We start from the raw sequence: 27,442 nt of genomic DNA on the forward strand, positions 1-27,442 counted from the left end.
ACAAGCATGCAGCCAGCAGAGTCCCACCCGGAACAAGCATGCAGCCAGCAGAGTCCCACCTGGAACAAGCATGCAGCCAGTCCCACCTGGAACAAGCATGCAGCCAGTCCCACCTGGAACAAGCATGCAGCCAGTCCCACCTGGAACAAGCATGCAGCCAGTCCCACCTGGAACAAGCATGCAGCCAGTCCCACCTGGAACAAGCATGCAGCCAGTCCCACCTGGAACAAGCATGCAGCCAGTCCCACCTGGAACAAGCATGCAGCCAGTCCCACCTGGAACAAGCATGCAGCCAGTCCCACCTGGAACAAGCATGCAGCCAGTCCCACCTGGAACAAGCATGCAGCCAGTCCCACCTGGAACAAGCATGCAGCCAGTCCCACCTGGAACAAGCATGCAGCCAGTCACACCTGGAACAAGCATGCAGCCAGTCACACCTGGAACAAGCATGCAGCCAGTCACACCTGGAACAAGCATGCAGCCAGCGGAGTCACACCTGGAACAAGCATGCAGCCAGCAGTCACACCTGGAACAAGCATGCAGCCAGCAGTCACACCTGGAACAAGCATGCAGCCAGCGGAGTCACGCCTGGAACAAGCATGCAGCCAGCAGTCACACCTGGAACAAGCATGCAGCCAGCCGAGTCACCCATGGAACAAGCATGCAGCCAGCCGAGTCACACCTGGAACAAGCATGCAGCCAGCCGAGTCACACCTGGAACAAGCATGCAGCCAGCGCAGTCACACCCGGAAAAAGCATGCAGCCAGCAGAGTCACACCCGGAACAAGCATGCAGCCAGCAGGGTGACACCTGGAACAAACATGCAGCCAGCAGAGTCACACCTGGAACAAGCATGCAGCCAGTCACACCTGGAACAAGCATGCAGCCAGTCACACCTGGAACAAGCATGCAGCCAGTCACACCTGGAACAAGCATGCAGCCAGTCACACCTGGAACAAGCATGCAGCCAGTCCCACCTGGAACAAGCATGCAGCCAGTCCCACCTGGAACAAGCATGCAGCCAGTCCCACCTGGAACAAGCATGCAGCCAGTCCCACCTGGAACAAGCATGCAGCCAGTCACACCCGGAACAAGCATGCAGCCAGCAGAGTCACACCCGGAACAAGCATGCAGCCAGCAGGGTGACACCTGGAACAAACATGCAGCCAGCAGAGTCACACCTGGAACAAGCATGCAGCCAGTCACACCTGGAACAAGCATGCAGCCAGTCACACCTGGAACAAGCATGCAGCCAGTCACACCTGGAACAAGCATGCAGCCAGTCACACCTGGAACAAGCATGCAGCCAGTCACACCTGGAACAAGCATGCAGCCAGTCACACCTGGAACAAGCATGCAGCCAGTCACACCTGGAACAAGCAGTCACACCTGGAACAAGCATGCAGCCAGCGGAGTCACACCTGGAACAAGCATGCAGCCAGCAGTCACACCTGGAACAAGCATGCAGCCAGCAGTCACACCTGGAACAAGCATGCAGCCAGCGGAGTCACGCCTGGAACAAGCATACAGCCAGCGGAGTCACGCCTGGAACAAGCATGCAGCCAGCGGAGTCACGCCTGGAACAAGCATGCAGCCAGCGGAGTCACGCCTGGAACAAGCATGCAGCCAGCGGAGTCACGCCTGGAACAAGCATGCAGCCAGCAGTCACACCTGGAACAAGCATGCAGCCAGCAGTCACACCTGGAACAAGCATGCAGCCAGCGGAGTCATACCTGGAACAAGCATGCAGCTAGTGGAGTCACACCAGGAACAAGCATGCAGCCAGCGGAGTCACACCTGGAACAAGCATGCAGCCAGCAGAGTCACACCTGAAACAAGCCCACAGCCTATAGATTCACACCTGGAACAAGCATGCAGCCAGCGGAGTCACGCCTGGAACAAGCATGCAGCCAGCAGAGTCACGCCTGGAACAAGCATGCAGCCAGCAGAGTCACGCCTGGAACAAGCATGCAGCCAACAGAGTCACGCCTGGAACAAGCATGCAGCCAGCAGAGTCATACCTGGAACAAGCATGCAGCCAGCAGTCACGCCTGGAACAAGCATGCAGCCAGCAGAGTCACGCCTGGAACAAGCATGCAGCCAGCAGAGTCACGCCTGGAACAAGCATGCAGCCAGTCCCACCTGGAACAAGCATGCAGCCAGTCCCACCTGGAACAAGCATGCAGCCAGTCCCACCTGGAACAAGCATGCAGCCAGTCACACCTGGAACAAGCATGCAGCCAGTCACACCTGGAACAAGCATGCAGCCAGTCACACCTGGAACAAGCATGCAGCCAGTCACACCTGGAACAAGCATGCAGCCAGTCACACCTGGAACAAGCACAGTCACACCTGGAACAAGCATGCAGCCAGCGGAGTCACACCTGGAACAAGCATGCAGCCAGCGGAGTCACACCTGGAACAAGCATGCAGCCAGCAGTCACACCTGGAACAAGCATGCAGCCAGCGGAGTCACGCCTGGAACAAGCATGCAGCCAGCGGAGTCACGCCTGGAACAAGCATGCAGCCAGCGGAGTCACGCCTGGAACAAGCATGCAGCCAGCGAAGTCACACCTGGAACAAGCATGCAGCCAGCGGAGTCACACCTGGAACAAGCATGCAGCCAGCAGTCACACCTGGAACAAGCATGCAGCCAGCGCAGTCACACCTGGAACAAGCATGCAGCCAGCGCAGTCACACCTGGAGCTAGCATGGAGCCAGCAGAGTCAAACCTGAAACAAGCATGCAGCCAGCAGAGTCACACCTGGAACAAGCATGCAGCCAGCAGTCACACCTGGAACAAGCATGCAGCCAGCGGAGTCACGCCTGGAACAAGCATGCAGCCAGCGGAGTCACGCCTGGAACAAGCATGCAGCCAGCGGAGTCACGCCTGGAACAAGCATGCAGCCAGCGGAGATACACCTGGAACAAGCATGCAGCCAGTAGAGTCACACCTGGAACAAGCATGCAGCCAGCGCAGTCACACCTGGAACAAGCATGCAACCAGCGCAGTCACACCTGGAACAAGCATGCAGCCTGCGCAGTCACACCTGGAACAAGCATGCAGCCAGCAGAGTCAAACCTGGAACAAGCATGCAGCCAGCAGAGTCAAACCTGGAACAAGCATGCAGCCAGCAGAGTCACGCCTGGAACAAGCATGCAGCCAGCGGAATCACGCCTGGAACAAGCATGCAGCCAGCGGAGTCACGCCTGGAACAAGCATGCAGCCAGCGGAGTCACGCCTGGAACAAGCATGCAGCCAGCGGAGTCACGCCTGGAACAAGCATGCAGCCAGCGGAGTCACGCCTGGAACAAGCATGCAGCCAGCGGAGTCACGCCTGGAACAAGCATGCAGCCAGCTGAGTCACGCCTGGAACAAGCATGCAGCCAGCGGAGTCACGCCTGGAACAAGCATGCAGCCAGCGGAGTCACGCCTGGAACAAGCATGCAGGCAGCAGTCACACCTGGAACAAGCATGCAGCCAGCAGTCATACCTGGAACAAGCATGCAGCCAGCGGAGTCATACCTGGAACAAGCATGCAGCTAGTGGAGTCACACCAGGAACAAGCATGCAGCCAGCGGAGTCACACCTGGAACAAGCATGCAGCCAGCAGAGTCACACCTGGAACAAGCCCACAGCCTATAGAGTCACACCTGGAACAAGCATGCAGCCAGCGGAGTCACGCCTGGAACAAGCATGCAGCCAGCAGAGTCACGCCTGGAACAAGCATGCAGCCAGCAGAGTCACGCCTGGAACAAGCATGCAGCCAGCAGAGTCACGCCTGGAACAAGCATGCAGCCAGCAGAGTCACGCCTGGAACAAGCATGCAGCCAGCAGAGTCATACCTGGAACAAGCATGCAGCCAGCAGTCACGCCTGGAACAAGCATGCAGCCAGCAAAGTCACGCCTGGAACAAGCATGCAGCCAGCAGAGTCACGCCTGGAACAAGTATGCAGCCAGCATAGTGACACCTGGAACAAGCATGCAGCCAGCAGAGTCACGCCTGGAACAAGCATGCAGCCAGCAGAGTCACGCCTGGAACAAGCATGCAGCCAGTCACGCCTGGAACAAGCATGCAGCCAGTCACGCCTGGAACAAGCATGCAGCCAGTCACGCCTGGAACAAGCATGCAGCCAGTCACGCCTGGAACAAGCATGCAGCCAGTCACGCCTGGAACAAGCATGCAGCCAGTCACGCCTGGAACAAGCATGCAGCCAGCGGAGTCACACCTGGAACAAGCATGCAGCCAGCAGAGTCACGCCTGGAACAAGCATGCAGCCAGCAGAGTCACGCCTGGAACAAGCATGCAGCCAGCAGTCACGCCTGGAACAAGCATGCAGCCAGCAGAGTCATACCTGGAACAAGCATGCAGCCAGCAGTCACGCCTGGAACAAGCATGCAGCCAGCAGAGTCACGCCTGGAACAAGCATGCAGCCAGCAGAGTCACGCCTGGAACAAGTATGCAGCCAGCATAGTGACACCTGGAACAAGCATGCAGCCAGCAGAGTCACGCCTGGAACAAGCATGCAGCCAGCAGAGTCACGCCTGGAACAAGCATGCAGCCAGCAGAGTCACGCCTGGAACAAGCATGCAGCCAGTCACACCTGGAACAAGCATGCAGCCAGTCACACCTGGAACAAGCATGCAGCCAGTCACGCCTGGAACAAGCATGCAGCCAGTCACGCCTGGAACAAGCATGCAGCCAGTCACGCCTGGAACAAGCATGCAGCCAGTCACGCCTGGAACAAGCATGCAGCCAGTCACGCCTGGAACAAGCATGCAGCCAGTCACGCCTGGAACAAGCATGCAGCCAGTCACGCCTGGAACAAGCATGCAGCCAGCGGAGTCACACCTGGAACAAGCATGCAGCCAGTCCCACCTGGAACAAGCATGCAGCCAGTCCCACCTGGAACAAGCATGCAGCCAGTCCCACCTGGAACAAGCATGCAGCCAGTCACACCTGGAACAAGCATGCAGCCAGTCACACCTGGAACAAGCACAGTCACACCTGGAACAAGCATGCAGCCAGCGGAGTCACACCTGGAACAAGCATGCAGCCAGCAGTCACACCTGGAACAAGCATGCAGCCAGCGGAGTCACGCCTGGAACAAGCATGCAGCCAGCGGAGTCACGCCTGGAACAAGCATGCAGCCAGCGGAGTCACGCCTGGAACAAGCATGCAGCCAGCGGAGTCACACCTGGAACAAGCATGCAGCCAGCGGAGTCACACCTGGAACAAGCATGCTGCCAGCAGTCACACCTGGAACAAGCATGCAGCCAGCGCAGTCACACCTGGAACAAGCATGCAGCCAGCGCAGTCACACCTGGAGCTAGCATGGAGCCAGCAGAGTCAAACCTGGAACAAGCATGCAGCCAGCAGAGTCACACCTGGAACAAGCATGCAGCCAGTGGAGTCACCCTTGGAAGAAGTAATTACATACAAAGAGAAAATAAATAGCAGCACTCTTAGACCAAGCTGCAGCTGACTCATAGTGGCTGCTAAGCGTCTTACACGATGTGCTCAATACAGCTACAGCAGGTGCTGAAAACTAATAGCTGCCTCACTACTCCTACCATAAGGGGGACCTCACCTATTACTGTTTAACCTCTACCGGACTGCTGTGCATATTAAAACGTCTTACAGGTGTATATGTTACGTGTGATGATTGTGTATGAGTGTATATATTATATACGATTATGTATAATAAGTGTATATATTATGGGACATGTATACTAATAAGGTAGCTGATGACACTATGTATACGAACACAAGAGGCCCTGGACTGAGCATTTCTCAATAAGCTGTACAGTCATAGTATGCAGAGGGAGGGGTTGGCAATGATGGAGGGCTCATTCTCTGGTAGCACACAGAGCTCTGAGCGGGAGCCTTCCTCGTGTTTCCTGACTGGGGAATCTGGATCAGCTCTGTGACTGGCGCTAAATCACCCATCCAACTGCTTATAACGCAGAATACCCCCTAACCCTGAAAACGTCATGGTGCTGTCAGTATATACAATAATCTGTACTATATACAGTACAAGCTATGAATGAGTGGTGTGTGTAGTTCTCATATTCGGCCACCAGAGGTCACTGCAGGCACACAGATAAAAGCCACAGCGTTGGGCAGAATACAGATATCAGTATATCATTAAACACTATTTGCTATCAAACAGCTTTATTGAAAGCCTAAAAGAAAAACATTACATTTGTAAAACACTATTTGACTTCTCTTCATGTGTGCTCAGTGAGCTGGTACAGCTATGCATAGAAGCCTGACTATGGAGAAAGGCCTAGATGGGGAAATCCACACACACCGTAATGATCATCAGTTAATTGACATTTCATTGTAGCAGGGGCATTGGACTATAAAAAAAAATCTTAACATTGAAAGGATTTTGTTGGAATTTTCTTCAAATAATTTATAACAAATGTATTAGATGCATCTATTCACCGGAACACTTAACAGAACTCAAATTATTATGTATTTATACAGCACTGACATCATTTCATCTTCTGCAGCACTTTACAGAGTACATAGTCATGTCACTGACTGTCCTCAGAGGAGCTCACACTCTAATCCTACCATAGTCATAGTGTAATGTCCTACCATATTATTATTATGTATTTATATAGCACTGACATCTTCTGCAGCACTTTACAGAGTACATAGTCATGTCACTGACTGTCCTCAGAGGAGCTCACACTCTAATCCTACCATAGTCATAGTGTAATGTCCTACCATATTATTATTATGTATTATGTATTTATATAGCACTGACATCTTCTGCAGCACATTACAGAGTACATAGTCATGTCACTGACTGTCCTCAGAGGAGATCACAATCTAATCCTACCATAGTCATAGTCTAATGTCCTACCATATTATTATTATGTATTTATATAGCACTGACATCTTCTGCAGCACATTACAGAGTACATAGTCATGTCACTGACTGTCCTCAGAGGAGCTCACCCTCTAATCCTACCATAGTCATAGTCTAATGTCCTACCATATTATTATTATGTATTTATATAGCACTGACATCTTCTGCAGCACATTACAGAGTACATAGTCATGTCACTGACTGTCCTCAGAGAAGGCACACATCAGTGTGTGAGAGCAAGTACTGTATGGTAACTATGATCACAGTGCTGTAATACCTCCTGCAAGCTGTAGGGGGAGTCAGACAGCCGCACTCACCGTCTGCTGCAGCTCAGCATTGGTAGTTTTGTCCTCATCGTCATCCTGCAGCTCTATCTCGCTCTCGCGGGACCCCCGGTGCTGCCACACCATGGCCTCCTTCTGGTGCTCCCGCCGGTACAGGTTGGTGCGTTCCGTGACACTCACCCTGCGCACCACCTTCCTGCAGACACAAGAGGGCAGCGTCACACAAGGCTGAAGCCACTGGGAACACTGGACGGACAGATGACCAAGGCTCGGTTCCCACTTGTGTAGAAAACACACCCCGGCTCAGATGCTATTTACCTTTTTCACCTAAGACATTTTTTATCTTTTCTTTAAAATACATTTTCTGCACCCTGCAACTGAAAAAGTACCAAAAAGTTGGTGGAAAAATACCATGAAAATTATATTGAGTATTCTCTGGCTTGCCGGTGGCTTCAAACGCATTTTATTGCCAAGTTATGAAAATATCACCAAGGAGAAAACGGAGGAGAAAAAGTGAATTGCACGTGGGCCCCGGTCGGTATATTTTCCACGTGTCCAGGAAACGCAGGAAGTGGAAAATGCGGTCGGCTTCCACTTGTGGAAAACAAACAAAAAACAAACAAGTAACCCGCGTGTTTTTCCGGAGAAGCGGATATGTTGCCCGTAGCCACCTATGGTGCCGGTGCAGCCGTCCCCGGATGGGAATGTAACCAGAAAGTGAAGCAGACACTGAACCGGTCCGCATGGGCTGACACACCGCGCTACAAGCGGGAACCGAGCCTCAATCCACCATTCTTTCTTGTTTTGTTTCAATACGTATTTATTTTATTATGTAAAAGAGAAAATGACCAGTGCGGGCAAATCTATGGCCCAAAGACCAGTAAGTGTAGGCACATTGCTAGGAGTACAGTACAGTCCCGTATGTCTAGAACATTGAGACATGCACGGAAATCAGAGCATAATGCAGTAATCAACGTATCTCGAACCTTCTGGGCCCTTTTGCACTACACAGCTGAACCGCAAATCGCTAGTGATTTTTAAATCTCTAGCGTTGTTACTTTATCATAGAAATCATGAGAAGTATTTTCCACTCTAGTGATTCGTTTTGCAAATCGCAATCGCTTTCTGGAGCGATTTTAGAAGTGATAATGCAAGGCAAATAAAAAAAATCGCAATCGCATAACAGAATTAATGAAAAATCGCAATCGCTGGCGTTTGATGTGTGATTGCAATTGCTAGTGGAAAAGGGCCCTTATGACAACATAACACAGAGGTGATCATGTGGGGAGGACAGTTCTGATATACAGAAGTCAAAATGTTAGTGAGTGGTGAATGCTGCTAACCTAAATTGGTAATAAGATGAGAGTGAAGACACAGTAACGGGTGGAAAACCATTGATCCAACTATCCACCACATATCCACCAAACACTCAGACCACGAATGGGGAGAAGAGGCCTGCAGTGAAGGGGTACTTAAAGGAAATCTTAAGTCAACCAAAGAAAACAGTTTTAACATACCGTATTTTCCGGCGTACAAGACGACCCCCCAACTTTTCCAGTTAAAGTATAGAGTTTGGGATATACTCACCGTACAAGACTACCCCTCTTCCAACGCACACCAAATAAAAATGTAAAAAAATCATACATGAACAGATATTGGTGCTGTACTGTATGTGGTACCCACTATATAACAGTATACAGGCAATCGACTGGATTGGTCAACTTTTCCTAAGCGGATTGGTCAGCTCTACCTGGCTCCAAGCGGATTGGTCAGCTCTCCGTTTATCAGAGCGGTATGGAATAGATTGCGCTGTGCTCATAAAACACGCCTCTTTCACCCGTCTGGCCCCGCCCTTGTATCCTATATACCTCCTTCTCTGCCTCTCAGATCTCGCACATGTGCGCCTGCACCGCTTCACTACAGTCCTCAGCAGCGAGATCTGAGAGGCGGTAACAGGATAGGATCTCGCACATGTGCGCTTGCACCACTTCACTACAGTCCTCAGCAGCGAGATCTGAGAGGCGGTAACAGGATAGGATCTCACACATGTGCGCCTGCACCGCTTCACTACAGTCCTCAGCAGCGAGATCTGAGAGGCGGTAACAGGATAGGATCTCACACATGTGCGCCTGCGCCGCCTCACTACAGTCCTCAGCAGCCAGATCTGAGAGGCGGTAACAGGACAGGATCTCACACATGTGTGCCTGCACCGCTTCACTACAGTCCTCAGCAGCGAGATCTGAGAGGCGGTAACAGGATAGGATCTCACACATGTGCAACTGCACCGCTTCACTACAGTCCTCAGCAGCCAGATCTGAGAGGCGGTAACAGGATAGGATCTCACACGTGTGCCTGCACCGCTTCACTACAGTCCTCAGCTGCGAGATCTGAGAGGTGGTAACAGGATAGGATCTCACACATGTGCGCCTGCACCGCTTCACTACAGTCCTCAGCAGCGAGATCTGAGAGGCGGTAACAGGATAGGATCTCACACATGTGCACCTGCACCGCTTCACTACAGTCCTCAGCAGCGAGATCTGAGAGGCGTTAACAGGATAGGATCTCACACATGTGCGCCTGCGCCGCTTCACTACAGTCCTCAGCAGCGAGATCTGAGAGTCGGTAACAGGATAGGATCTCACACGTGCGCCTGCGCCGCTTCACTACAGTCCTCAGCAGCGAGATCTGAGAGGCGGTAACAGGATAGGATCTCGCACATGTGCGCCTGCAGCGCTTCACTACAGTCCTCAGCAGCGAGATCTGAGAGGCGGTAACAGGATAGGATCTCACACATGTGCACCTGCGCCGCTTCACTACAGTCCTCAGCAGCGAGATCTGAGAGGCGGTAACAGGATAGGACCTCGCACATGTGCGCCTGCACCGCTTCACTACAGTCCTCAGCAGCGAGATCTGAGAGGAGGTAACAGGATAGGATCTCACACATGTGCGCCTGCACCGCTTCACTACAGTCCTCAGCAGCGAGATCTGAGAGGCGGTAACAGGATAGGATCTCGCACATGTGCGCCTGCGCCGCTTCACTACAGTCCTCAGCAGCGAGATCTGAGAAGCGGTAACAGGATAGGATCTCACACATGTGCGCCTGCGCCGCTTCACTACAGTCCTCAGCAGCGAGATCTGAGAGGCGTTAACAGGATAGGATCTCACACATGTGCGCCTGCGCCGCTTCACTACAGTCCTCAGCAGCGAGATCTAAGAGTCGGTAACAGGATAGGATTTCACACATGTGCGCCTGCACCGCTTCACTACAGTCCTCAGCAGCGAGATCTGAGAGGCGGTAACAGGATAGGATTTCACACATGTGCGCCTGCACCGCTTCACTACAGTCCTCAGCAGTGAGATCTGAGAGGAGGTAACAGGATAGGATCTCACACATGTGCACCTGCACCGCTTCACTACAGTCCTCAGCAGCGAGATCTGAGAGGCGGTAACAGGATAGGATCTCACACATGTGCGCCTGCACCGCTTCACTACAGTCCTCAGCAGCGAGATCTGAGAGGCGGTAACAGGATAGGATCTCACAAATGTGCACCTGCGCCGCTTCACTACAGTCCTCAGCAGCGAGATCTGAGAGGCGGTAACAGGATAGGACCTCTCACATGTGCGCTGCTTCACTACAGTCCTCAGCAGCGAGATCTGAGAGGTGGTAATAGGATAGGATCTCGCACATGTGCGCCTGCGCCGCTTCACTACAGTCCTCAGCAGCGAAATCTGAGAGGTGGTAACAGGATAGGATCTCACACATGTGCGCCTGCGCCGCTTCACTACAGTCCTCAGCAGTAAGATCTGAGAGGCGGTAACAGGATAGGATCTCACACATGTGCACCTGCGCCACTTCACTACAGTCCTCAGCAGCGAGATCTGAGAGGCGGTAACAGGATAGGATCTCACACATGTGCGCCTGCACCACTTCACTACAGTCTTCAGCAGCGAGATCTGAGAGGCGGTAACAGGATAGGATCTCACACATGTGCGCCTGCGCCGCTTCATTACAGTCCTCAGCAGCGAGATCTGAGAGGCGTTAACAGGATAGGATCTCACACGTGTGCCTGCGCCGCTTCACTACAGTCCTCAGCAGCGAGATCTGAGAGGCGGTAACAGGATAGGGCGGGCCAGACGGGTGAAAGAGGCGTGTTTTATGGGCACAGCGCGATCTATTCTTCCATAGCGCTCTGATAAACGGGGAGAGCTGACCAATCTGCTTGGAGCCAGGTAGAACTGACCATTCTCTCTCTTCCATACCCCGGGCGTCCCAGACCTTGCAGAGTGGGCGGTGAGCTCCCCACCCCCCCAAGCATATGGGGTAACCGACAAATCTCCAGCACCCGGTAATTAAACATCAGCATGTCGCGTATGCGCATCATGTATCAGCATCGCGTAAATATCAGCATGCCGCGTACACGTATCAGCATTACGTAAATAACATGTTGCGTACGCGCATCGCGTATCACCCGGCATCATTGACACCCGGCATACAGGACGACCCCTGACTTTTCAGAGGATTTTCAAAGAGTAAAAAGTAGTCTTATACGCCATAATATACAGTACTTAGGTTTCTTGCAGCCCCCTGGTTCCCTCCTGTGATCACGACGCGGGTCCAAGTCCCTCCGGCCAGTAGTGGCGACCCCGCTAAACTGGCCGGCCACACGCCTCCTCATCACGCTCCCGCGGCCAGAAAGCAAAGCAGTGGGAGTGCAATCAGGGTGCGCGCATCTGCAGTAGCCACCGGCACGCTTAGCTGGGGTCACTGCTGCTGGCCGGACGGAATCAGGAAGACATTGTGGGCACAGGAGGACTCCAGGGGGCTGGAAGAAGTTAAAATAGTTTTCTCTAGTTGACTTAAGTGTCCCTTTAAGTGAACAAGGTCATTTGTGGGAAGAGTTTGGGCCAGTCATGTTCTTTCAGAAGGAACAGGTTCATATAACCATCTCTGGCCGTAAAACACTCTTCAGCGTGAAGAGGAAAATCTACTTGAAAGTATGGAGGGGATCGAAGGAATATCTGTGGATTGCCAAGTTATAGCTATTCTCGTTGCAATGAGTATATGGGAACTCACTAATTTATCTTCGTTAGGGATTGTCTGGCTATTCAGATGCAGCCCGGCTAGTTCAGGAGACAGTGCTCCCATTTTCGAAGGCAGTGAGTTGATAAGGCATTACATTTTTTTTCCAGAGAGCAACGTGTTTTGCAGATATTTTCCAGCTTCTTCAGGTCTGCATAGGTATCAAAAGGCAGAGCATAAATGGCTAGGGGGTGCCTGCAATGAGGTGACTATGTTATTATAGCAAAATCACTGTATAATGCATTCAGGATAGTCTGAGCCGTACAGGGTGAGGAGTGTGAATAGAAAAAAGCCCCCACGCCCCAAAGAATTCTGGGGGTTCCTTTTGTGCATTGGACCTCATGGACTGCTCTCTGCCCAGCGAGTACCTGAACTGCCTGCCGGAGATCACAGAACCCAGGCTGGCTAAACTCAGACCCCCGGCCTCGATAGAACCGCTGTGTTTCACTACGAGCGGCTGGCTGCCATCTTGTCTGTGTGGCTCCACTGGAGGAATCCACTGGCAGAGGCTGAGGGACAGAATGTTTGAGGCTGGTGATCAAGCTGAGATCTCCTCGCTGGCCAATCACACAGCACATATCGGGGGCAAGTGAAGGAGAAGACCACCGAGGTCTCCTCACAATGCTGAGCGTTTCTCTACAGAACACAAATCCCAACCATGGATGCCGAGCTCCAAACTGTCCCTCTTTGCGAACCAAACCCTCTGACTCTTTCCTCCTCAGGTGTCCCTCTTCCAGGACTGGGAGTCGGAGGTTTCATAAACTGAGGAGTCGGATGATTTTTGTACCAAATCCTTAGTTCTGGTCAGTATTAGACTAAGGACTCGGAGTCATTTTGGGTACCCGGAGTCGGTGGTTTCAAAAACTGAGGCGTCGGAGTCAGATGATTTCTGTACCAACTCCACAGCCCCTGGATTTCTCTAATAAAAAAATGTGTTTAACTCTAAACTTTATTCCTATCATTTAAATTGATATATCTCTTATTTTCAGAGGATAACTACTGATGATAGAGAGGACCAGTGTGGTCTGATTGATAAAACTACATGTTTAGATTCTGAATTCTTTGTGATATGCATGGTGAGGGGTGTGGTGGGGGCGTGGTTAGAGGTGTGGCATGAGCATGTCCTAAAGTGTCCTTTCTTATCTCAAAAGTTTGGAGTTATGCAGATGAGAAATAATTCCCACCAACAACGGTTATTAATCTCCAGTAAAGAGCGTACCCTCGGCTCCCCGCGCTGGACGTTCTCCTCTGGAGGGCGCTCTTGTGCTTGTCTTGGGACTTCTTGATGGCATCGTGTTTGTGTTTCAGTTCCATCATCTTGTTCCGGACCCCCTCGTCACCGCACACGTCTGCAGAATGGAGGGAGAAAGGCTTAGTATGGGGGGACGTGCCAGGTGATTGGGGAGGGAGGTGCCTAGAATATGGGGGGTATGTGACGGAAGTAGGGGGGCATATGGAGAGGGAGATGTGACGGAAGTATGGGGGGAGGTTTGTGGCAAGAATATGGGGGGAGGACGTGACTTATTTGGAGGTTTAAATCAACACTAATTGCCCCGTTCATGAGCAAGGGGGAGGAGGCCGTTTTAGAAACTCTCCATTAATCAGCAGAAGAGGTGGCTCTCTGTTTCTTCTCTTTATGAGACTATGCTCGCCTTTAAGGGTTACATGCTGGCGGAATGCAGTCTTGCCCCGCCCCCTTCTATATTGGTTTTATTCTCCTGGCGGAAGTGGGAGGGGTCACAGCTTATATTACAGATTAACCCTTTATACGCACCCACAGGAGTCTCATCCAGGAGGGATTTAGAATTGAGGTCGCCTCCGTGGGCCACGAGCAGCTCCACCAGGTGAATCTGGAATACAGACGACAGTGATGTCAGCACGCCGGACGTGAGGTGTCATCATGGCGTCCTCCTCGTGTGACTTCTTACCTGTCCCCAGCACGCCGCGGCATGGAGAGGCTCCCACCCATCACAGTCCCGAGCCGTCACAGAGGCCTTGTGCTCCAGCAGCAGCTCCGCCGCATCCAGGTAACCATTCGCTGCCGCAATGTGCAGCTGCAAGACACAGGGGGGCGCTATTATTACACAGGATTTATAAATGCTAACATATTTACACAGCGCTGCACAACAGATCTTCAATTTATTTATTAATGACCTAGTAGATGCAGTAGTGAGCAATGTTGCTATTTTTGCAGATGATACAAAATTGTGCAGAATCATTAACTCTCAGGAAGATAGTGTCATATTGCAACAGGATCTGGATAGGATGGCTATATGGGCACATACATGGCAGATGAAATTCAATGTTGACAAATGTAAAGTCATGCATTTTGGACGTACTAATGGTCTAGCACCATACAAAATAAATGGGATACAGTTGGGGACATCAAACTTGGAGAAGGACTTAGGAGTACTCATCGACAACAAGTTAAATAATCGTACTCAATGCCAAGCCGCTGCAGCTAAAGCTAACAAAATTTTGGGATGCATTAAAAGGGAAATAAAAACTCGAGATGCTAGCATAATATTGCCCCTGTTTAACTCTCTAGTAAGGCCACATCTGGAATAAGGAATTCAGTTCTGGGCACCACATTACAAATAAGATATTGCAGTTTTAGAGCAGGTGAGACGAGCAACAAAATTGATACGTGGGATGGAAGGTCTCACTTATCGAGAAAGGTTAGATAAACCGGGTTTATTTAGTCTAGAGAAAAGACGCCTTAGAGGAGATCTAATTAACATGTATAAATACTTCGGGGGGGGGGGGGGGGGGGCTATGAGCATATTTTGGCTGCTGATTCCTTTAACAGGAAAGGGAAAGAAAGAAAACAAAAATTAAAACATTCATTTCTATTATAGTTTCTAAATAAAACCCACACTTTATTTGCCCATTTGTCCTGGTTATTACAACATATAAAACATGTTCCTAGTACAACGTATGGTGATTATACTGTATATTATTTGGACATAAAGTTTTTTTTCCCCATTTTGTATTTCTATATACTATCCAATTATGAGCCCCCATTTCCAAAAATAACAGTAATATACCCTCATGATAGATATATATATATATATATATATATATATATAAGCTGCGTTCCTAAGGTAACTTAACATATTTTTTTAAATGCCGTGGTTTTTACAAGTGTTGTATTCTAATAATAATAAGGAGGGGGAATAAAGAATTAATAACTAATGGGTATTTAATTTATGTAATATGCATGTAGTTTGCTTGTATTTTTTTTGTTCACTAGATGTCCCCACTGAACACTACACAGGAAGTAATTTGTTTCTGTATGTTTGCTTTCACTTTGGTCACGTTTGTTACCATTTGTTACAGGCACTGTGATCGGCTTTGAGAACACACGATCCCATTCACCGATAAGGGCTCAGCCGCGGGGGACCAGCCAGGGCCGGTTCAAGTAACAATTGGGCCCTAGGGCGAAATTAGCCTGGGAGACTGTGCGGCCACAGTTCCTATTTAATTATGCTGCTGCTGATAAAATACTAAATATCTCCGCTTCCTCACATCCTACACTCCTCAAATTGTCAGGGTAGGGAGGGGACCCCCCGAACGACCTCTATGCCAAAAACAGCCCCCGAGCCCCGCTGGTTCCCAACATAGGTTTCTCTAATCTATCTCCTGAACCAGCGGGTCTCGCGGGCTGCAATTTGGCATAGAGGTCGTTCGGGGGGATCCTCTCCCTAACCTCAAAATTTGAGGCGTGTGAGGAAGCAGAGATATTTATTATTTTACCATCAACAGCATAATTAACTTCACACTGAGCATGCGTGATACTCAGTGTGAAAGGGAGCCCCAGAACCAGCATGCGTGCTACTCAGTGTGAAAGGGAGCCCCAGAACCAGCATGCGTGCTACTCAGTGTGGAAGGGAGCTTCCGGGCAGCGCAATCAGACATTACACCGGAATCTGGAGATACAGAATGCTGAGCACACAGGCTCAGTGCTGCACATCTCTATAACTGCAGGATGTGTGATCCCCTCATACTCCACCAGAGGGAGCTCCTGCAGTCCCTGCGCCTCCTCTCTCTCTCTCAGTGCTGCACATCTCTATAACTGCAGGATGTGTGATCCCCTCATACTCCACCAGAGGGAGCTCCTGCAGTCCCTGCGCCTCCTCTCTCTCTCTCAGTGCTGCACATCTCTATAACTGCAGGATGTGTGATCCCCTCATACTCCACCAGAGGGAGCTCCTGCAGTGCCTGTGCTTCCTCTCTACAAGTCCTGCCCCACACAGAGTGCCCTTGCTGGGAAGTGAGGCCGGAATCTGGAGATACAGAATGCTGAGCACACAGGCTCAGTGCTGCACATCTCTATAACTGCAGGATGTGTGATCCCCTCATACTCCACCAGAGGGAGCTCCTGCAGTCCCTGTGCCTCCTCTCTCTCTCAGTGCTGCACATCTCTATAACTGCAGGATGTGTGATCCCCTCATACTCCACCAGAGGGAGCTCCTGCAGTCCCTGTGCCTCCTCTCTCTCTCAGTGCTGCTCATCTCTATAACTGCAGGATGTGTGATCCCCTCATACTCCACCAGAGGGAGCTCCTGCAGTCCCTGCGCCTCCTCTCTCTCTCAGTGCTGCACATCTCTATAACTGCAGGATGTGTGATCCCCTCATACTCCACCAGAGGGAGCTCCTGCAGTCCCTGCGCCTCCTCTCTCTCTCAGTGCTGCACATCTCTATAACTGCAGTATGTGTGATCTCCTCATACTCCACCCTGACCTGGATAATAAGTCTGCCGGGCTGAGTGGTGAGGAAGTCACATGACACTGCGAGGCACAGACACAGGAGCCCTGAATTATTCATACGGGGGGGGGGGGGCACACACTACAAACACTTCCTTCTTCCGGGTTGAAGGAGGAAGTGTTTGTAGTCACGTGACGCGCGTGGAACGCATCATGGGAGGCGCCGAGGGACGGACTGAAGAAGACGTCAGACAGGTAAGCTTGACCCCCCCGCACAGGTGACTGGGAGATATCCGGATAGCAACTATCCGGATTCACCGGAATTCGGATTTGAGCATCACTATCCGTCAACTGTCAGTTTTCTAGTGCCGTAAAATAGCTTTCTGCTATAGTAGCAACTAAGTACTCATAACTTTTTCAATCTACTAAAATAAATAAATATATAAAATAATTAAAACTTTATTTTAAATGTTGTTCCACATCCTTGGATGACTTTGTGAAATCTCTGCACATTTTTAGTTTCTCCAGTGAGAGGATTATTGCTGCACAACTGTATGACGGAAGTTTATAAAGGTTTTTATACTCTTTTATATAGATTTGAGATCTTCTGCCATTGTTGTATATACATGTATATGTTTATGTGTTGTGTCAGTGCTGGGGCAGAAGTGTCTTGTGTTCAATGACTTTAGGCCTGAGGAAGAGGCCACAGACCCAGGAAACTTGTTGCCAGTGCAGATTCAAATGTATTTATTATATGAACGTGTCTTCATTGAGGTAAGCCATCTCATATTTTCTTATTTTGTATTTAACAATTTTATTACACCCTGGGGCGCCTCTTTCCCACTTTGTGCTAACCCTGTAACATGTATCCCAACCCTAACCCTGAAACATGTATAATAGTGCAGCATGCATACTAGGCAGAGTCTGTGTAGGACTGAGCCCAGGCAAATATACAATTATTTGACCTATCGGCACACGGGCCACACTCACCAAACTGGTGCCGGACTCGTCCTGAGCGTTGACCTCTGACCCCGCCTCCACCAGCTGCTTAATGTCGGCCATCATGGCCTGTTCTGTGGCCGCTCGGGCCTCCTCGATCTTCTCCTGAGTGATGCCTGGGGAGAGTGACAGACAGCGGTGACACCTGGTGGTGACATGTGAGGAATGCAACGCAGGGACGCAGTGATGTAAGCATTGCTACATGCATCCTCCAGCAGGTAAACTAATGACAGACAACGGTGACACCTGGTGGTGACATGTGAGGAATGCAGCGCAGGGACGTTGTGATGCAAGTCTGCCCCATAACACGCATCCTCCAGCAGGTAAACTAGTGACAGACAGCGGTGACACCTGGTGGTGACATGTGAGGAATGCAGCGCAGGGACGTTGTGATGCAAGTCTGCCCCATAACACGCATCCTCCAGCAGGTAAACTAGTGACAGACAGCGGTGACACCTGGTGGTGACATGTGAGGAATGCAGCGCAGGGACGTTGTGATGCAAGTCTGCCCCATAACACGCATCCTCCAGCAGGTAAACTAGTGACAGACAGCGGTGACACCTGGTGGTGGCATGTGAGGAATGCAGCGCAGGGACGTTGTGATGCAAGTCTGCCCCATAACACGCATCCTCCAGCAGGTAAACTATCCAGAGTGTCGTGGCGTCTTTTTCCTTTGTGCACCACCAGATATCAATCAGATTTTACAGAAACCAAATCGGCACCATTCCTAAAGGTGGCCATACACTGGTCGATTTGCCATCAGATTCGACCAACAGATAGATCCCCCTCTGATCGAATCTGATCAGAGAGGGATCGTATGGCTGCCTTTAATGCAAACAGATTGTGAATCGATTTCAGCCTGACACCGTTCACAATCTGTTGTGGTGGTGCTGCCGCTGCCCCCCCCCCCCCCCCCCCCTCCCGCATACATTACCTGATCCGGCCGGCACGAGTCCCTGCTGTCTTTTTCTCCGCTCCGGCTACTGAACTTCCTGTCCAGGGGAAGTTTAAACAGTAGAGGGCGCTCTACTGTTTAAACTTCCTGCCGGGACAGGAAGTTCTGTGTAGCTCTGGAGCCCGAAGCGGAGAAGAAGACCAGGGGACTCGCGCCGGCTGGAGCAGATAATGTATTACCGCTGTATTGCATCGGTTGTCGGGCATTCGAATGCCGCTATCGACGCACTCCCGACCTGCCGGCGACCGAGAAAAATCTTCCGCACGGATGGGTCGACGGGAACGATCGATTTCGGACGGAAATCGATCGTTCTGTCAGTGGTTTGCGCGGCGATTTCACAGCCATGGTGGACGGAAAATCGATCGTTCTGTCAGCGGTGTGCGCGGCAATTTCACAGCCGTTTCGATCACTGTGATCGAAACGGCTGTATCGTTAGGTGTATGGGCCCCTTAAGATTTTTCCTCTGGGTGCCGGACAAGGAAATGTGGCAGCCATTGCCCGATATAATGGAAATAATCTCATTGAAAATTTACCAATTTCCATAAAGATTTTGGTTTGATTTAATTATTTTATTTGAAACATCTAATTTACAAAAAAAAAAAAAAATTCTAACAGTGCAATGTTCAGGACGACTGAAATGAAAGGAATACGGAGGCTGCCATATTTATTTCCTGTTAAACAATACCAGTTGCCTGGCTGTCCTGCTGATCTCTCTGGCTGCAGTAGTGTCTGAATCACACTAGAAACAAGCATGCAGCTAATATTGTCAGATCTGACAATAATGTCAGAAACACCTGATCTGCTGCATGCTTGTTCAGGGGCTATGGCTAAAAGGATTAGAGTCAGTGGATCAGCAGTACAGCCAGGCAATGTGCATTGGTTAAAAGGAAATAAATATGGCAGCCTCCCTGTCCTTCTCAGTTCAGGTGCCCTTTAACACTTCATCTAGAAGTCAAGTAGGGATGATCGATGAGATGGAAATAATTTGAGTTGATGCAGGAATATGTAAATGTTGTCTGAAAATGTATGTAGCTTGAAAATGGACCAATCAAATCCCATCAAGGTTGAAACTGATTGGTCCATTTTCAAGCCACATATATTTGCATCCAGAATTTGCATAACGCTTCATCAATGTGGAATTATTCCCATCTCACTGATCTCTACTGTCCTGTGCTTTCTATAAATGACGCCCAGCGGGCAGCTGAGGGAAGCAGAGATTACACTGGCCTCTCCCACTCCATGAACTGGTCTCTTCAGCTGAATACACAATCTACTCATGAGGGTGAGAAGCGAGTGACGTGGAGAGGGTGGGGGCTGGACGGTACTGACCTTGCTCCGCCATGGCGGTCTCTATATGGTCCAGCGTGACGTCATCCTCACAGAGGTCATACGGCATGTTCCCATCAGAGTTCACAGCCAGGAGATTGGCATTGCTGGAGAGGGAGAGAGATTGGTGAGCTTTCCATCTATTGGTACCAGAGGACAGTCTACCACTCTCACTCCTGGCATCACCTCATTGTATCACCCAGGTGCCCATCACCACCCGGGCATCATACTGACAAAGGACCACCACACCACTATCTGACCACAAATAATGCAACCAACCAATCCAAGCAACACACCAAGCTATATCACCTCCCCAATCATCACCACCATGGCCAACGCAAGTCCTGAAGGATCATCACACCACTATCTGACCCAAGAAGTGCAACCAATCAGTCCAAACTACACACCAAGCGATAGCATCTCCCCAACCATCACCACCATGCCAAAGCAAGTCCTGAAGGACAATCACACCACAATCTGACCCCAAATAATGCAACCAACCAATCCAAGCTATACACCAAGCTATAGCACCTCACCAACCATCACCACCATGGCCAATGCAAGTACTGAAGGGTTATAACACTGATATCTGACCCCAAATAAAGCAACAAATCAATCCAAGCTACATCACCTCCCCAACCATCACCACCATAGCCAACGCAAGTCCTGAAGGACAATCGCACCACTATCTAACTCCAAATAATGCAACCAATCAATCCAAACTACACCCCAAGCTACAGCACCTCCCCAACCATCACCACCATGGCCAACGCAAGTCCTGAAGGATCATCACACCAATATCTAACTCCAAATAACGGAACCAATCAATCCAAACTACACACCAAGCTATAGCACTTCCCCAACCATCACCACCATGGCCAACGCAAGTCCTGAAGGACAATCGCACCACAATCGGACCCCAAATAATGCAACCAATCAGTCCAAACTACACACCAAGCTATAGTGCCTCGTCAACCTTCACCACCATGGCCAATGCAAGCCCTGAAGGATCATCACACCACCATCTGACCCAAGAAGTGCAAGCAATCAGTCCAAACTACACACCAAGCAATAGCACATCCCAAACCATCACCGCCATGGGCAACGCAAGTCCTGAAGGACAATCGCACCACTATCTGACCCCAAATAATGCAACCAACCAATCCAAACTACACACCAAGCTATAGCACTTCCCCAACCATCACCACCATGGCCAACGCAAGTACTGAAGGACAATCGCACCACTATCTGACCCCAAATAATGCAACCAACCAATCCAAGCTACACACCAAGCTATAGCACCTCCCCAACCATCACCACCATGGCCAACGCAAGTCCTGAAGGACAATCGCACCACTATCTGACCCCAAATAATGCAACCAATCAGTCCAAGCTACACACCAAGCTATAGTGCCTCACCAACCATCACCACCATGCCAACGCAAGTCCTGAAGGACAATCGCACCACTATCTGACCCCAAATACTGCAACCAATCACTCCAACCTACACACCAAGCTATAGCACCTCCCCAACCATCACCACCATGGCCAACGCAAGTCCTGAAGGACCATCACACCAATATCTAACCCCAAATAATGCAACCAACCAATCCAAGCTACACACCAAGCTACAGCGCTGCGTAATATGTTGGCGCTTTATAAATACAATAAATAAATAGTGCCTCACCAACCATCACCACCATGGCCAATGCAAGTCCTTTAATTGTATTCTTAGTCACATGTAACAACCCCCCCCCCCCCCCCAACAACAGGAAGTGACACTGAATACCTTAAAGACTATTGCACACCTTACGTTTATCCTCTGAGCTTTATTACAAATAAATGCTAACACTTGCTGCACACAGGTCCGGTATCTTCCACTCCCCCTTCCCTCTCTGATCACCGAGCAGTTATTTTGGGCACCCGCCTGATAATTTGTGGTCTATGGTTGCACCCAATGTTAATTGCGGCTATAGTGGTCCCCCCCCCACAGTCATACCCATACACGTCCCCCTCTTACTGTTTGATGAGCAGCTCCACCAGGTGGAGGTGTCCGCAGGTGGCTGCGGCGTGGAGAGGCGTCCATAGCTCGCTGTCACAGGAATTTACATTGGCTCCGGCCTCGATCAGCATCCGAACGATTTCTTCGTAGTCATCGATGCAGCACTGAGGAGAGGAGAACGATCACTGTCAGCAATTCACCAACAAAGTGCACTTCATGGTGCTGAGTGAGGCCAGAGCAAGCTACAGCCTGACCGGGCTTTTTTAAGAAACCATTTTTCATACTCGTATAGCTTATTATATCTTACTGGCCCATGTGTCTTTTCAGTTCTATTCAAAAAATAATTACATTTGAAGTTTTCGTCAGCAAACACAGGTATCAGATGATGGTGAACAATTATTTCATCCAAATCCTTCACACTACTGGTTTTTGGCCAAGGCCACCTCTACCGAGAGTCTAGTAAGTGTACAGCTGCCCCTGTGAGAGATGCAGAGTGTCGGGCTATACTGGCTGAGCCCATTGTTCTCTCCACCCCGCCCGCCTCCATTGTGCCCTGCGCTGTCATTTCTCCTCCCCTCTCCATAGCAACAGACAGCATCAGCAACCTACAGAACAGTGATGCCTCTGTACAGCACTCAGGCCTGGGGTGTGGCACTAAGCATGCAGCCCTCCAGCATTACCAGAGGCATGGGAGAGGAGAGGATACTCATCAGCACTCGCATGCAAATATAATGCAAACTGTATCATCAGGAAGCCTATCAGATTACCCCAATACCAAGCTGCTAATACATTTCATGTGCATCAGAATTATTCACACTCTCGCCTTCCAGTGCTGGGTCCCTGGCTCCAATCCCAGCCAGGGCACTATCTGCATGGAGTTTGTATGTTCTCCTTGGGTCTGCATGGGTTTCCTCCTGGCACTCTGGTTTCTTCCCACATCCCAAAACATACAGATAAGTTAATTGGTTTCTCCCTGAACTGGCCCTAGACTATGATACATGCACTACACAATATATACATAGACATATGACTATGGCAGGGATTACATTGTGAGCCCCTCTGAGGACAGTCAGTGACATGACTATGTACTCTGTAATGTGCTGCAGAAGATGTCAGTGCTACATAAATACATAATTATAATAATAATATGGTAGGACATTAGACTATGACTATGGTAGGATTAGAGTGTGAGCTCCTCTGAGGACAGTCAGTGACATGACTATGTACTCTGTAATGTGCTGCAGGAGATGTCAGTGCTATGTAGATACATAATAATAATATGGTAGGACATTAGGCTATGACTATGGTAGGATTAGAGTGTGAGCTCCTCTGAGGACAGTCAGTGACATGACTATGTACTGTGTAATGTGCTGCAGGAGATGTCAATGCTATATAAATACATAATAATAATATGGTAGGACATTAGACTATGACTATGGTAGGATTACATTGTGAGCTCCTCTGAGGACAGTCAGTGACATGACTATGTACTCTGTAATGTGCTGCAGGAGATGTCAGTGCTATATAAATACATAATAATAATATGGTAGGACATAAGACTATGACTATGGTAGGATTAGATTGTGAGCTCCTCTGAGGACAGTAAGTGACATGACTATATACTCTGTAATGTGCTGCAGAAGATGTCAGTGCTATATAAATACATAATAATAATATGGTAGGACATTAGACTATGACTATGGTAGGATTACATTGTGAGCTCCTCTGAGGACAGTCAGTGACATGACTATGTACTCTGTAATGTGCTGCAGAAGATGCCAGGGCTATATAAATACAAAATAATAATATGGCAGGACATTAGACTATGACTATCGTAGGTTTAGAGTGTGAGCTCCTCTGATTACAGTCAGTGACATGACTATGTACTCTGTTGCAGAAGATGTCAGTGCTATATAAATACATAATAATAATAATACGGTAGGACATTAGACTATGACTGTGGTAGGATTACATTGTGAGCTCCTCTGAGGACAGTCAGTGACATGACTATGTACTCTGTAATGTGCTGCAGGAGATGTCAGTGCTATATAAATACATAATAATAATAATATGGTAGGACATTAGACTATGACTATGGTAGGATTAGAGTGTGAGCTCCTCTGAGGACAGTCAGTGACATGACTATGTACTCTGTAATGTGCTGCAGGAGATGTCAGTGCTATATAAATACATAATAACAATATGGTAGGACATTAGACTATGACTATGGTAGGATTAGAGTGTGAGCTCCTCTGAGGACAGTCAGTGACATGACCATGTACTCTGTAATGTGCTGCAGGAGATGTTAGTGCTGTATAAATACATAATAACATTATCATTAGAACAAAGTGTCAGCTAATCCAACTAAATAGAGCCCCATGTCTGTGGGCGCCCGGGCCGAGGGGCCCCCTGTGAAGACACTGCAGCACCCATGGGTGTCCCCTTGCCTGTTAAGCCCCATCTACACGATACGATTCTTTGTGTGATTCGATTATGATTCTATTTACGGTCAGATTAAATCCAGTGTTCTCCCCAGGCTCTTTTAGCTGGCTGCTCCACCCGGCTAGTTTTGATGAGCACCCGGCTGTTATCGGCTCACCTCCTTCTCTGCTGTAAGCAGAGTTGCGCTCAGAAGCACCAGCCGTGCATTCCCTTATAGCGCCCCACCCGGCTACTTTTTCATGCCGCCCGGCTGGAAAAAAATTCTGGGGAGAACACTGAAATCCAACATGTCCGATCGGGATCCGATTTGATTCAATTCGATTTGCCATTGTTTTGCATTGGCAAATCAAATTGAATCGAATCCCGATGGACATGTCGATTTTAATCGGATGGTAAATAGAATCGTAATCGAATCACACAAAGAATCGTATCGTGTAGATTGGGCTTTATACTTCAAGGAACACAACCGGAGATTAGGTATTACGGAGGCTGAAAATCCCCCGATGGTGTCTCTGGGGTGAGCTGGTCACATAAAACCTGCTGGAAACAAAGCCGGAATCTGGAGATACGACAGCAATAAAACACGAGAGAGAAGAAAGAAGCTCAACCTGCACAAGCCGCCAGCCGTCCACAACAAAAGCCCCTCCGCTCTGCACTGAGAGATAAGAGGACCTGACGTAACTGGAGGTGCCCTAAATCAGGGCTTCATTTATAACCAACAGCGAATCGCCAGTGTAGAGACCCGGCACCCCGACCGCTATCCGAAATGCCAGGAATAATACTCCGATTACAGCCAACAGCGAATCGCCAGCCAAGAGACGCAGCACCTCGACAGATATCCGAAATACGAGCAATAATACCCCGATTACAACCAATCACCTCCTGACAGAGGGTGACATCACTGGACAGAGCCGTGAGATCCGCACACAGCCGGCCGCATACAAAGTGTAGCAGCACTTTCCTATCTATCACCAGCATCTCCCCTCATCCTCTGCTTCATTCTCGCCTTTACGCAGACCGTATCCCTTTAGCAGTGCAAGGCATGGCGCAGGTGTAACAGTGCATATAGCGGGTATAGCAGTGCATGGCGCGGGTGTAACAGTGCATATAGCGGGTATAGCAGTGCATGGCGCGGGTGTAACAGTGCATATAGCGGGTATAGCAGTGCATGGCATGGCGCGGGTGTAACAGTGCATATAGCGGGTATAGCAGTGCATGGCGCGGGTGTAACAGTGCATATAGCGGGTATAGCAGTGCATGGCGCAGGTGTAACAGTGCATATAGCGGGTATAGCAGTGCATGGCGCAGGTGTAACAGTGCATATAGCGGGTATAGCAGTGCATGGCGTGGGTGTAACAGTGCATATAGCGGGTATAGCAGTGCATGGCATGGGTATAGCGGGTATAGCAGTGCATGGCATGGGTATAGCAGTGCATGGCGCGGGTGTAACAGTGCATATAGCGGGTATAGCAGTGCATGGCGCGGGTGTAACAGTGCATATAGCGGGTATAGCAGTGCATGGCGCAGGTGTAACAGTGCATATAGCGGGTATAGCAGTGCATGGCGCGGGTATAGCAGTGCATATAGCGGGTATAGCAGTGCATGGCGCGGGTATAGCAGTGCATGGCGCGGGTATAGCAGTGCATATAGCGGGTATAGCAGTGCATGGCGCGGGTATAGCAGTGCATGGCGCGGGTATAGCAGTGCATGGCGCGGGTATAGCAGTGCATATAGCGGGTATAGCAGTACATGGCGCGGGTGTAACAGTGCATATAGCGGGTATAGCAGTGCATGGCGCGGGTATAGCAGTGCATATAGCGGGTATAGCAGTGCATGGCGCGGGTGTAACAGTGCATATAGCGGGTATAGCAGTGCATGGCGCAGGTGTAACAGTGCATATAGCGGGTATAGCAGTGCATGGCGCAGGTGTAACAGTGCATATAGCGGGTATAGCAGTGCATGGCGTGGGTGTAACAGTGCATATAGCGGGTATAGCAGTGCATGGCATGGGTATAGCGGGTATAGCAGTGCATGGCATGGGTATAGCAGTGCATGGCGCGGGTGTAACAGTGCATATAGCGGGTATAGCAGTGCATGGCGCGGGTGTAACAGTGCATATAGCGGGTATAGCAGTGCATGGCGCAGGTGTAACAGTGCATATAGCGGGTATAGCAGTGCATGGCGCGGGTGTAACAGTGCATATAGCGGGTATAGCAGTGCATGGCGCAGGTGTAACAGTGCATATAGCGGGTATAGCAGTGCATGGCGCGGGTGTAACAGTGCATATAGCGGGTATAGCAGTGCATGGCGCAGGTGTAACAGTGCATATAGCGGGTATAGCAGTGCATGGCGCAGGTGTAACAGTGCATATAGCGGGTATAGCAGTGCATGGCGCAGGTGTAACAGTGCATATAGCGGGTATAGCAGTGCATGGCGTGGGTGTAACAGTGCATATAGCGGGTATAGCAGTGCATGGCGCAGGTGTAACAGTGCATATAGCGGGTATAGCAGTGCATGGCGCGGGTGTAACAGTGCATATAGCGGGTATAGCAGTGCATGGCGCAGGTGTAACAGTGCATATAGCGGGTATAGCAGTGCATGGCGCAGGTGTAACAGTGCATATAGCGGGTATAGCAGTGCATGGCGTGGGTGTAACAGTGCATATAGCGGGTATAGCAGTGCATGGCATGGGTATAGCGGGTATAGCAGTGCATGGCATGGGTATAGCAGTGCATGGCGCGGGTGTAACAGTGCATATAGCGG

The 27,442-nt window shown here is 50.0% G+C and overlaps 1 protein-coding gene across 1 annotated transcript in view; it reads right to left on the bottom strand.

Annotated features, from left to right (window-relative positions):
- PPP1R16A (protein phosphatase 1 regulatory subunit 16A) overlaps nucleotides 1–27,442 on the bottom strand; it is a 129,703-nt gene that overhangs the window by 5,663 nt on the left and 96,598 nt on the right. Inside the window, exons 4-10 of the mRNA XM_068238163.1 lie at nucleotides 22,256–22,401; nucleotides 20,239–20,342; nucleotides 17,946–18,070; nucleotides 14,178–14,303; nucleotides 14,024–14,099; nucleotides 13,469–13,598; nucleotides 7,203–7,365 (exon numbers count right to left, since the gene is read on the bottom strand). Of these exons, the coding sequence (XP_068094264.1) occupies nucleotides 7,203–7,365; nucleotides 13,469–13,598; nucleotides 14,024–14,099; nucleotides 14,178–14,303; nucleotides 17,946–18,070; nucleotides 20,239–20,342; nucleotides 22,256–22,401 (870 nt within the window). The remainder of the gene's footprint in view (nucleotides 1–7,202; nucleotides 7,366–13,468; nucleotides 13,599–14,023; nucleotides 14,100–14,177; nucleotides 14,304–17,945; nucleotides 18,071–20,238; nucleotides 20,343–22,255; nucleotides 22,402–27,442) is intronic.

Source organism: Hyperolius riggenbachi, chromosome 5 (genome assembly GCF_040937935.1).
Source record: "Hyperolius riggenbachi isolate aHypRig1 chromosome 5, aHypRig1.pri, whole genome shotgun sequence".
Taxonomy (NCBI): Eukaryota; Metazoa; Chordata; class Amphibia; order Anura; family Hyperoliidae; genus Hyperolius; species Hyperolius riggenbachi.